This window comes from Agelaius phoeniceus, chromosome 5 (assembly GCF_051311805.1).
Source record: "Agelaius phoeniceus isolate bAgePho1 chromosome 5, bAgePho1.hap1, whole genome shotgun sequence".
In the NCBI taxonomy this organism is placed as follows: Eukaryota; Metazoa; Chordata; class Aves; order Passeriformes; family Icteridae; genus Agelaius; species Agelaius phoeniceus.
Genome location: NC_135269.1, coordinates 46,487,955 through 46,500,472, shown reverse-complemented (window position 1 = coordinate 46,500,472; position 12,518 = coordinate 46,487,955). Strand labels below are relative to the sequence as shown.

Genomic DNA, 12,518 nt, shown 5'->3' with positions numbered 1-12,518 from the left:
TACTCCCCGTTGCTTTTCATGGCTCGTGTTACCAACAGCATGTTTTCTGTAAGTCAAACTGTTTATGTCGCCATTTTGAAAGAAAATATCGGCAAGTCTCACAGTAGGACATTTTGAAATATTTAGTTAAGTGGAATAGTCTATTGAACAGTTGTTTTTTTAAGGTAAGAGAAAATAAAAATGATTTTATGAAGAGTATTGCAACAAATTAATTTGTATCAGACTAAATCTAAAAGATGTAATAAAAACCACAGAAACTCTGAGCCAGCTGACAGATGTGTTTGCTGTACATACAAGGTATTGTTGCTGAAAATCTCTGACAAATTTAGCTTTAGAAAAGGCTTGCTTTGTCCAGTAACAGTTGTAATATCATCAGGTCTTGTACCATTTTGTTTTAATTAAGAGGTAATTTTTCAGTGATTTCCTTAAATTAACTTTCCTGGCTACTGGTGGCCTTTCTTTTTTTTCTTTCTTCCCTCAGCATTTGATAATTACTGTAACACATCTGCCAAGGAAAATTTAAAGCTATGAACTTTCCCAAATACTCACAATGCTGTCCCGTCACAGCGATGGGTCTGTTCAGGCTAGAGCTATTCCTACAGACAGAAAAGACATCAGTGGGTTGAGATGTTCTCCACGGCATTCTTTAATTTTGGTACTTCTCTAAGTTCAGAAATTGCCCTGATTTTTGACCATGAGATCAGGTACTTTTCTCAGCTTTTAGAAAATATATGAAAAATAGAAATTAGCTGCAACTGGCATGCGGGGGGGGGGGGGGGGTTCACATCACTTGTCTTGAAGAAGAATTTGAGTGTATCTAAAGATTGAAGCCTACTGCTTTCTTCTACAGTAGGACTCCTTCCCTTCTTTTTAGTTCTCCTGAATGAGTCTGAAATGTCATCTCTCCCAGCTTGCAGGCATATGATCCCTGGCACAGCTGTGCATTTCCACAGATATTTGATGGAATTTCACCTGTCACCTTAGCTTGTTTGCTCAGCTTTGAATACTAGCCTCTCATCATTAGGGCCTGATTCATCTGTGAGTGTGCAGTTGCAGCAGAGCAGGATCACACCAGGGCTCTCACCCGTATTGCACAGAGCACCGTGGTAAATCTCCGTGGCCAGAGCAGTGCCAGGATGCAGAATTTGGTTCTCCTGGAAGCACAAAGGACTGCAGAGGAGGGGCCATAGAGCAGAGGGCATGGTCCTCAGCCTGTGGCGATGAGTTGTGTCTGTGGAGGAGCAGCATAGTGAGAGTTGAGCTCCTGGGTAGTGTGTGAGCTCTTGGGGCCACTCGGTCCCTCCTTTGCTTGAATGCCTTGCACTGTGCCACTGTGTTTGCCAAAGCTTCAGGCTAAAACTGAATTAATGACATGCAATGACAGCAAACTGGAAATCAACTCAATTTGTAATGTACAGCAGTTGTAAGTTGTAATGTATCAGTGTTGTAAGCTGAAAAATATCACTAAGCCTGACATTGTTCTGAATGGTGACACTGTTATAATACGTTCCTGAGCAGGAATTCACATTGAGGCCTTTTATGTATTACTAAATAATTAATATGCACAGATTTTGGAATTAGCTAATGCTTTCTAGGTGAAGATAATAAATGTGTTTTAGTAATTCTTTTCTTCCTGCCACTTGATTTATCAATTCTTAAAATATTGAATTGCAAATGTATTATGGCTTTTTTATGTGTGTCTCGTTCATGAGAGCTGCTAGCACATTTTGTTTTTCTGTTGAGTTACATGACTTAGTGACAATCCTATTTAGTCAGGAACTTTGTGCATCATCCAGTGAAATATTAAAAGGTTTTAACTATTAAATGATTTTTATGTATATGCAGCATGCAAAGCACATCATACTGTGCACTAAGCAAATTCCTTTACCAGTTTTATTACTAGAAATCTGAAATAAATAATGGATTGGTTTATAAATCCTTTTGTAGGCCTATTTATCATAATGGCTCTGTTAATCATAAACAAGAAAGAGTATTTGCTAGGACTGCTATGCTTACTGAAGAAAAAAGTAGCGCTGTGTTATATGCTAACCTCTATTTAAAAAAATATATCTTTAGAGAACAGAAACCAGAAAAATTTGTGAAGGAGTGAAGTTATTTAGTTATAGTGGCCTTTTCAATAATATATCCATGACAATTCCAATAAAAGGCATTGAAATGGAATTTAGTTCATGGAATTCTTGTACTAAGCCTGTTACTGTGTTTAATGTAGGCAATGGCATTGACAGTTGATTTCTTCAAGAGATGGATAAGTGATGCACTAATTTATCCTGAATTCCTTTAAATCTGCACTACTTTGAATTTCAGTTATGGTTCAATGTTAGCTAGTGTTTTTTCTGCACATTTAACAGTAAAGAAATCTCATATGTGAAATACATTCTGTTTTCAGTGACCTTTTCTTTCCTTTTCCTCTTTTGTAACTTTAGGTTTATATAAGCATGTAGATATGATAGAAAAATGAGAGTGCAATCCAGTTATTTTGATATTTAGTACATTTTTTCAATTCAATCAATAACCTGAGTTATCATTACAATGCAGTGCTCACCTCTTCTTTGTGAATAGCTTAAATTGCAAAACTGTGTTGGATGGGTGCAATCACAATTGCCATAGTAATGTCACACAGCTATTCCATGCTAAATTTTTATTTATTATGGGAATTTTATTAATTCTGGGAAAGGAATCAACCACAGCAATTGAAATACATCTCTCTCTTGTACATTATTTTTGTGGTTTTTTTCTGTGCATATATGTGATATGTGTCTCATTTTTAAGTGTAGATTTTCACTATTTAAGATTTTCTTAAAATAAAATAGCTGTCATTTATATTTTTTTCATATTTTAAAAATATATTTTCTATCTAAATGAACACTTATAAATTTGATAACTAATACAGACCTTGACTGATTATATACTAGCTCTGTGAAAGAAAACACATATGGGATGTTTTATCCATATCTGGAGCTGCTGTTTCAGCTATCAAACTAATGGAACTGTAATGGAACACTTAGTAACAAAATTAATGGGCTGCATTCTTTTCTTTGTCACTAGATCTGTGTGGCTCCATTAGGTCTGATTTCTCCAGTTACTGGAAGAAAGAACAATGAATATGCTGGCACTATGCTATGTATTTTAGAAAGGAATCTATCACTTTCTGTATTCATGAGCTAATTGGCACTTGGGTATCTCAAACTTTGGTGAGCTGATAGAAGATAAAGAACATCTATTCTGGTATCAGTTTATTTACAAAATAATTTATTGATTCTAATATTTGTGTTTTACTTGGATTCATAAAAGAAGGAGGTGAAGGATATTTGTTTCTTCTGTCACTGTTCATTATCGCAGATATTTCTACTAGAGAAAGTGGTTTCTCTGGGATTTTACTGTAATCCATAGGATTTTATTTTTATTGTGCTCTTTTCCTACTACTGCACTTGATAGTACTTGTTTCAAGGTTCAACCATGTACAAAAGATGAAAAGTAATAGCAATCATGTTTTCTTTCTATTAAAGTATGGATTTTTTTGAGAGATTAATTTACTGGGACAATTCTCTGTGAGACCATTTTACAGCTACCATCTAATATCAAAACCCAGTGCCACAACCTTTCTTAAAGACGTGCAATCTAATTTGACACAGATAGCTGTTCCAGACTTCATATTTTTCTTAGGGTTATAGCTGAAATGCCGGGTAGTTGCATAGGTGTTTGTATCATAAGGATTTCTTTGGATTTTGAGGGCTGAAATATTTTTGAACTTCTTCTCACCTTTTTCATTAACCTGGTCCCTTTCCACAGTTTTCAACATTGATGCAAATTTGCCAGTCTTTAAAGATACCAGTATCATCAAACTACAGCTGATTGGCTGATGGAATATGGGTAGTGGGGCAATGAACTCGTAGATCTGGAAAAATGTATTGAAACTCTATGCCTGCTGTAATGGGGCCATCTCTAAATCACTCAGGGTTTTGCCATATTAGAGGAATTTTCACCTTATGTGTATTGGCACATTTCAGAGCCTCTCTCTGAACTGGCAAGTATCCAGCCAGCAAAATATTGTCTGAATAGACCTCTGCTGCTCTAGAATTACTCCTAACCACCCCCAATGAGTTTGTGACATGAAACAGAAAATTTGAGAAGAAAATTTTGTATATAGCTGATGTTCCATATTGTCATGGGAAAGTCTGTTATAAAGCTTCTTAGCTCACCTGCATGTGAAGGAAAAAAATATGAGGCTATATTGCATCAGAGAACAGAAAACACAATTTGAAGCACTGTGATTCTTTCTACTGCTTTATCTTTGTTTGATTTGAGAAAATGTTAGGTTTTTTGTGTTTGAATGTTTATAATTGGACATGACATTTGAGAGGCCTGTGCAATATTGTTAGAATATAAAAGACTAAAGCAAAAGTAACTACATAACCAGAGACTGGCCTTTTAAATTGTAGTTTTGTCACTGCTGATGAAATTTCTCAAGTACCTAGGTAGTGTGGCACTTGTAGTTTAGTTCTATTTCTAGTTTGTTGGGTAGCTATTACTGTTCTCTTTCATGGTATTTTAGGGGATTTGCACAATTTAGAGAGATTTGCACATTTATTAATGAGACTGGAAGACAGGAGCGTTGACTGTTTGCTAGGCTGAAATATGATGAAACAAGATCATCTTTCTTCTTCAGAAGTGTATTCATACCCAAGTTATTTTCCAAGTACACCCTCGGAGAGGATTTTTGTGCGGACTCAATGTTAAATGCTGTGCTTTATTATTTTCTTCATATTACCTTTGCTTATTCTGTGACTGATCTAGATATTCCAAGATTTCTAATTTTGCACTTTTTAATGTGATTATTGCATCATCTGTTACAAAATGTAAGTGTTTTGTGTATGTTTAATGTTTTTATTGAAATAATTAAAATTTCAGTCACAATTCCCCTAAGTCAAAATACATTGTGGGGAAATCATGAAACAGTCCATCTAATTTTCTAATTTTGATTGTTTTGGAGGTTTTTTTAATGAAAGAAATAATGAAACGTGTTTATAAACATTTCATAAAAATCACCATTTTGGTTTCAGAAAAGCATGAAAAGAAATACCAAGTGAAGAAAAGAAAGATAGCTTTTCATTAATGTGCAGCACTTAATGAGAATTTATGTAGCCTTAGAAAAAAAATCAACATTAACATAATGTTATGTTACAGTCAAAACTTTGTTGTGAGCAAACCAGGAAAATTCCATGATAGGAGAAGCCACTGAGTCACAGCTGCAATAAAATCACACTTTACAGCATTTAACTCTAATTAATAGAGTTCATTCAGAGAATGATAGTACCCTTTGCACTACAAATTATCAAATTAATAGAAAAGTCTCATCAAAACAGTTTAAAAATCTCACACAACCACTTCCAAGTGTCTATCTTTATCTCAGTGGTTATGCTGCCCCTTTGGGTCCCAAGGTTGGCGGTATCCATCCTCCTCAAAAAGACATGAAAATGGTGCTTTCATGAGTTGCTGGCTCCCTGAATTCTTCACTAGCAGAATTGTGATTTCAGTGATTTCGTCTTTCTCAATTTCCACTAATTTAGCACTTTTTAAAACTTTTTTCCCTTATACTTTATTGCTTTTCAATTTGTGTCTCTTTAGTATATATTTTATTTTGTGCTAGTATATTCCTTGTTATTCTCCACTGTTTTTTCTCTTTGTGCACCTTAAAACCTTTCTGACAGTCAGTTGTTTGTTTTAATGACCATTGCTAGGTTTTTTCAGACTGTTTAATTATCCTATGCCTACGGTCCTGTATACCTCATTATTATTTGCAAATCACAAATATCTCATCCTATAATGAATATTCACTTTTTAATTTACATCCAAAAACTCTGATTATACCACAAAGCTATGCAAATATAAGCAAATATAAGTGGTATAAGCAAAATTGTAACAAATTAGTCAATAGTCACCTGATGATTAGAAAATTTGTTGCATCTAAATAAGCTGAATCAAAACTCTAGGCAGGAGAGGTAAGACAAATCCTGAGAAATTGATCTTGAGGCCTTGCAGAGCCAATACAAGGTCTACAGCTTGTTACTGGCAGTGGCAATACTGAATTGCAGGGCTATGATACAGCTGTAGTCACATCCTTGCATTTTTATTTTGTCTCTTTGTCTTATTACATGTCTAGAATTGTTCAAAATGCATGTGAATGTGACACGTGGGGATATGGCTTAGTGGTGAATTGTGAGTTAATGGCTGGAGTAAATGGTCTTAGAGGTCTTTGTCAGTCTAAGTGGTCTTTAGTTCTATGATTCTATGGTTATTACTTCCAAATAGAAAACTGACAAGTTAGTAAGTCTAATTTTTTCAAAAGTTTTAAAAGTTTGGATTTTTTGATTCTGCAGTGCTGTTTCTCAGGGTATATTTAGTGGTGTTCTTCATTGTTTCAGACTTGTTAAAGAATTTGAAATCTTGGCTGTTTAAGCTGCATAAAATTAAGAAGGCTTATGTAAAAAAGAAGCAAGGGAAAATCTGTGGGGAATGTTCCTAAACCAAAGTGAACTCATGACTAGGAGCTACAGTACCTGAATTCAGCTGTTTGGGTAGATTTTACATTCTCTGGGGAAGTTGAGAACATCCTTGTTAGGTGTGGTGGTTTCACATCGGTCAGCAGCCCAGCTCCATACAACTGTTTGTCCACTCCCCCACCAGCAGAATCTGGGAGAGACTTGGAAGGGTAGAAGACAGAAAAGTTATGGATTGAGATGAAGACAGTTTAAGAGTACAAGCAAAAGCCATGCATGTATTAATTAGGAAATGCATACAAGGAATTAATTCACTGCTTCCCTCCACCATCTCAGGGAGAGCAGGGCGCCATCACATGCAATGGTGACTCGGAAACTCAAACATCATCATTCCAAACCTTCCCTTCTTCCTACTTTTCCCAACTTTACCCACTGAGCATGATGTCACATGGTCTGGAATATACCTTTGTTCAGTAGGGGGGAGCCTGTCCTGGCTGCATCTCTTTCCAACATCTCAGGCATCCCAGTCTCCTTGCCAGTAGCAGTGGCAGCGCAAAAAACAGAAAAGGCCTTGAGTCTCTGTAAACACTGCTCAGCAGTAGCAAAAACATCTCTATTTTATCAATCCTGTGTTCAGCACAAGTCCAAAACACAGTCTAGTACCAGCCAAGGTGAAGAGAATTAACTCTCTCCCTGCCAAAACCAGCACATAGGATCACACCATTATCTGGACTTTCCTCTTCTTGAGATCCAAATGTCATTTCCATAGAAATTTTGATGTGCTCCAGTGTATGCTGCATATATACAGACTCACTACAGTTCAAATACTACTTTTCCCACTTTCATGATGTATTTTAGAACCAGAGCATGTGATATTATTGTAAGACTTCATACTAATAAAGGTGGTTTATCCAAGCCTATTAGGACAAAATGAGCAAGATTATTGTAAGTACCACAGCAGATAGCACTATCAGTCTTAGGCTTATCTTTTCCTTATGCAGTGCCAAAACTAATCAGTTTCCATACAACTAACATACTCACAACAAGCAGACACTGAGGAAATATGCTTTTAGCACAGTAACAGTGTCAAAACAGCATTATTAATTCAAAACTTACTTTGCAGATAAAATTGCTGTGTTAATGAAGTGACTTCTTAGCTGTTCAACTTAATATTCAAAGATTTAAAAATAGTTTAAACAGCTCAGCTTAGGCACAGTAATATTGATTCAATTCAATGTAGTGGCTGTTTTTGCCACAACAAGAACAACAAATAGGTCATAATGTTGACATAGCCCCCAACTATTTAATTCCTGGCATCTCTGTGATGGAAAGGGAACACATTCCTCAAAGAATTTATGTCTGTAAAGTACTGATTTTTTTTATAGTTAAGACAGTGTTTCAAGGGAATAAACTTATTTTCCTGTGTAAAGGGAGAAAATAATGTCTATAAGTGAGGTGATTAATTAATAGATTATCTCAGTATTTCACTGTTACAACAGAAAGTGTAGCCTTTTAGTTCACTCTTCTGAGTTCATTCATATCTAACCTTGATGAGGGCAAATCCATTAGCAAGTGCAGGTTATTCTCTGCGAACAATTCTGTTCTTCCTCAGTGAAATTCATGGCTGCTGTGCTAAGTACAGAATAATAATAGGCAATGGAAAAAGTTATTATGGTTGTTTGCAGAAGTCAAACATCAAGGTGCTTTTAAAGTGAACCTTTAAGTTATTATAAAAGAAGTCCTATAGCATCAGTGTATTGTTGTTTAGCAAAGACTTCCATCACCCAACAATATCTATTTTTCCTTTTTAACTCTAGTCATGTTGTAAATCATGTTTATAGGAAGAAGACTTCTTTATTAGTTTCAAGGCAGATGATGGTCAGTAGAAATAATCCTCTGGGTAAAATTATTCCCAACCTCAGCTTAAAATATGTTTTGATTCATTTATTATATTCTCAGTCTGTTTTCAGACCTCCTGCTGACATCAGTAACAAGCAATGTACTGAGAAAAATACAGAGCTTTGAAAATGAGATGTTATTTGTGTTTGGAAAGAGTATTCAAACATTTTTTTCCTCTGTACTAATGCTGTCACATTTTATATGCAGCTGTGGGATTTGCTGTGGTTTTATATTTTGGCACCAGCCTGTAATGTGTGTGCTATCATGCTGTATGCTCAGGGAAAAAACCCAACATGGTAATATTACATTTGCAGCCCACTTTATGGGCTAATTAAGATACAGGATGTTGTGAATTCCATAAATATCAACCAAACTGCACAAAAGTGTGTCAAGACATTAAAAAATGTTTCTCAATGCTATTTAAAAAGAGTTGTCACTTAGCAGCCCGTCCTCTGCTTAAATGTAAGGAAAAGAACTGCTACGGATCTGGGAAAAAAGTGGTCTCTGCAAAGGATCAAGCAAGTGAAATATAATACTAGACTTCAATTCAGTGATCCACTTCAAATTCTTTTAGATATCATGGGTTATTAAGTAACCAAATTATATTCAAGTAATTCAGCACCTGCTTCATCAAGCTACAGAATATGGAATTAGATATATACCACTTCAGCTTCACTGATTTGATTATGTAGTAGAGAGAGACTGGTGAATATATATTAATCCTATGAAATTAAATCAAGAAAATTAGCTGAAGATATTCCTAGGGGCCTATTTGGTGTCTGTTTGCATGAAATGCTGAATTACCTGCTTACTAAAATCACTTTTTTCTTTTTTTTTTTTTAATGAGAAATGGAATGGAACTGAGTTTACATAGGAATTTAAGCAGCAAAGTATAAGTTCAAACCAGAAATCCATTTAATACCTGGCTCTTAAAACAGCCAATACCAGATCATTGAAATATAAGAATAAAGCACGTATACATTTTTTTCCTTGGTGGTTCCTAATATGGAGTATAGAGATTTTGTTTATGTTGAATTACCTGTGCTGGACTTTGCTTCCATCATTATTTTTTAAAACAGTTTTCTATTTTTTTCTGGTCACTTCTGTATCCTGCATAACGTATGCAAGTATGATGTAATGCTGTACATTCTGAAAAACATTTCCTTTTTATTGGCTTAAATAAAATTCTTTAGGATAATATCATAGATGTTTCCTTGTTTTTATGAGAAATAATGACATAAGTCAAATAAAGCCTGTGCATTTTTTAATCCATGCCATTGCTAATTCTGTAGCCATTATAATCACTGTTGTCTGTTTAGGAGTATGAATTATTCAATCTTTTCACAGACACAGACATTCCAGTATTTCTAACCATGATTTTATCTCGTTTAAAACTTCTGTTGGTGCTGGATGCTTACTACATGCTATTTTCTCTACAAGTCTAAACAAATAATTTAAAATGCAGAAGTTTATGTTGCAGGCTTTTCAAATTAACTGAGATTAACTCCATACAAAATGACTTAATTTCAGTGTTAAGTATGGACTGTCTTATCTCAGTTTGAAATTGTGACTGTTCTATTGTTACTTAGACTAGCTATCTTCATACCATACATGAAAAGGATCTTGTTTATAATTTACTTAAGATTTTCGAAGCAATTGTGTTTTCTATACTATGTTATCTCTGATTCATTTATAAGCAATATCAGAATTGAATTTTATTTTGAGTTATTGAAGTAAAATATGAGTGAAGTAAAATTATGAAGTAAACATTAATAAATAATAAGATGCTAAAACATGTTTGCAAAACATATTAATCAGGTTTAAGTAGTTCTAGCACTTCAAAAGTTTTTGATATGTAGAGAAATAAATAGAGATTTCTACAATTCACAGTAATTTTCATTTTTGGTTGAAGATAAAATGGAGTTTTGAAGGAGAGTGATAAATAGTAAACACAGCATGTTTAGAAAACCCACTATCCTGGTGTGGTTAGTACACAGGGATCAAATCCAAGACACAGATTCTGTTGAAATTATTCAAAATAGATACTTAAAATTTTTTCTCTGGACCTAGAATAATGAATAACCAAGAAGCTTTATGTGGATGATAGAATGCCTCACCTATTCTGAGCAGCTTTTTTTTCTTGAAAATGAAAAAAAACATTCCTAGTTCTGTATTACAGACAGTACATTTCAGCAAGCTGTTTTGAGTTCCAAAAATGTTTTATCAAAAAAAGAAAAATAAATTGTTACTAAAGACATTTTCTTCTCCCCTCATTACATGCATGAGAGACTACTCACACTTCTGCTTTGTATTCTCCCACTGCTCTAACAATCATCACATGCTTTGTATTTTTCACATACTGATTTATTTATTTGCATTACCTAACAACACCTCTGGTTTATATTTTGGTTGCAGGTTTCTCTCGGACTCCTCCATGCCCGAGCCACTCATATTCTCTGGCCTCCACAGCGCTGGCAGAAGCTACAGCCGATGCTTCCTCCGGAGCGCAAACCGCTCCACAGAGAGCAGGAGTGATCTGAACCTTCAGGCTGAACTTTTTCTTTGATGCTGACATGAAGTTCAAGTAGAAAGAGTTCCAGTGGTCATACTATCACCTGTAAGAGCTTTGCCATGTGCTCTGACATCAGTGTCAACAAATACATGTGACATCTAAATGTTACAATGCCACCAGAAATTCTTTGTGTTTCTTTTGTTTGCTTGTTCTATTGTTTGGTGGGTTTAAAAAATTTCCAACATTAGGGCATCGTATATTAATTCAGTTTGAAATAATTGGTTGTAAAAAGTGAACATTCATTTTTTTTCTGGAAGCAGTAACATGCTTGGCTTATGTCTGTACCTGTGCTTCTCTGGACAAGAAACTATTAAAACCTTCGATAAACTATTTTGATCTTTTATATCCACCTTGTTTCTTTTGTAACTGCATGGAAATTATTAATATTGATTGCATGTGAAAAAAGAAAAAAACACCCAAAACATATATACTTTGGATTGTCCTATCATTACTAGTAATGAGGAATCAGTACTTCTGTCAGTGAAAAGTTTTTAATGCAGCTTATTTCTATTCTTAAACTGAGTGTATATTACTTATTTCTATTTTCTTTTTCAGGATAAAAATAGTTTGTTTTATATAAATATTCCCTGTTCATCCTTCTGAATTAGGTATTCAGTCAAATTGTACAAATGATATTACATTATCTGAAGGCAGTGTTTAATTATATTTTTCTAGTAGAGTAAATCTTTGCTAGTACTGATTGCCACATTTCTTTGAAACTATGTAATTAGATAAGAAATATGTGATTAATATTCTAGTATATAGTTAATATTAAAAATATACTCTGTGAATAGGCAATAAAGCTGCACACATTATAAGTGAAAAGAACTTGGAAAATTAGACATTTTCAATGACAAATCAATATGACCCAGCCTCTGTTCATATTTATTGAATTTTACTTCACATAGCCTAGTACTAGAAAAAAATTAACAAACCACACAAAACATCTTTAAACATTTTCAGCTAAAAACATGCAATTACCAGAACTTCAGGCAAGATTAATGTCAGTCTACAGTTCTTTGAACATGCACATCTGCCTTGTGAGTTAGATGATAGCTTCAATCACTGAAAAATTATCTGTTACTATCTAACTTTTTTCTTAAATGCTCCAGCTCTGTAGACTCTCTGAACACTTTATGTGTCAGGATCTTTCTTTGTTCCAAAAAGGTTTTCTACAGGTCTCTGAAGTCTCTTAGTTAAACTAATGCAGTTTGTTTGGGTGTTATTGCAGTAGATTCAGAATTATTCGGGGACAGAAGGAGAATCCAGGCAAATCCATGCCTGTGAGCCTGCCCTCATGCTGGGGAACATGATGAAACCGATTACCTTGAATGTGATCACATGGCCAACCAGGGGGTCAGGCTCAGCCAGCATGGATTTAGGAACAGCAGGTCCTGTTTGACCAACCTGATCTCATTTTATGACAAGGTGACCTTCCTGGTGGATGAAAAAATTGTGACAGAAAATGGACTTCAGTAAAATCTTTGACACTGTCTCCCACAGCATTCTGATGGGCAAGCTGGCAGCCC

General features: G+C 34.8%; 1 protein-coding gene across 2 annotated transcripts in view; it reads left to right on the top strand.

Moving 5' to 3' along the window:
• Positions 1 to 11,319, top strand: part of IMMP2L (inner mitochondrial membrane peptidase subunit 2) — a 405,869-nt gene extending 394,550 nt beyond the window's left edge. For both annotated transcript variants that reach the window (XM_077178940.1, XM_054632272.2), the window contains one exon: positions 10,833 to 11,319. In XM_077178940.1, the coding sequence (XP_077035055.1) occupies positions 10,833 to 10,952 (120 nt within the window). In that variant the 3' untranslated portion in view covers positions 10,953 to 11,319. The remainder of the gene's footprint in view (positions 1 to 10,832) is intronic.
• The last annotated feature ends 1,199 nt before the right edge of the window (positions 11,320 to 12,518 follow it).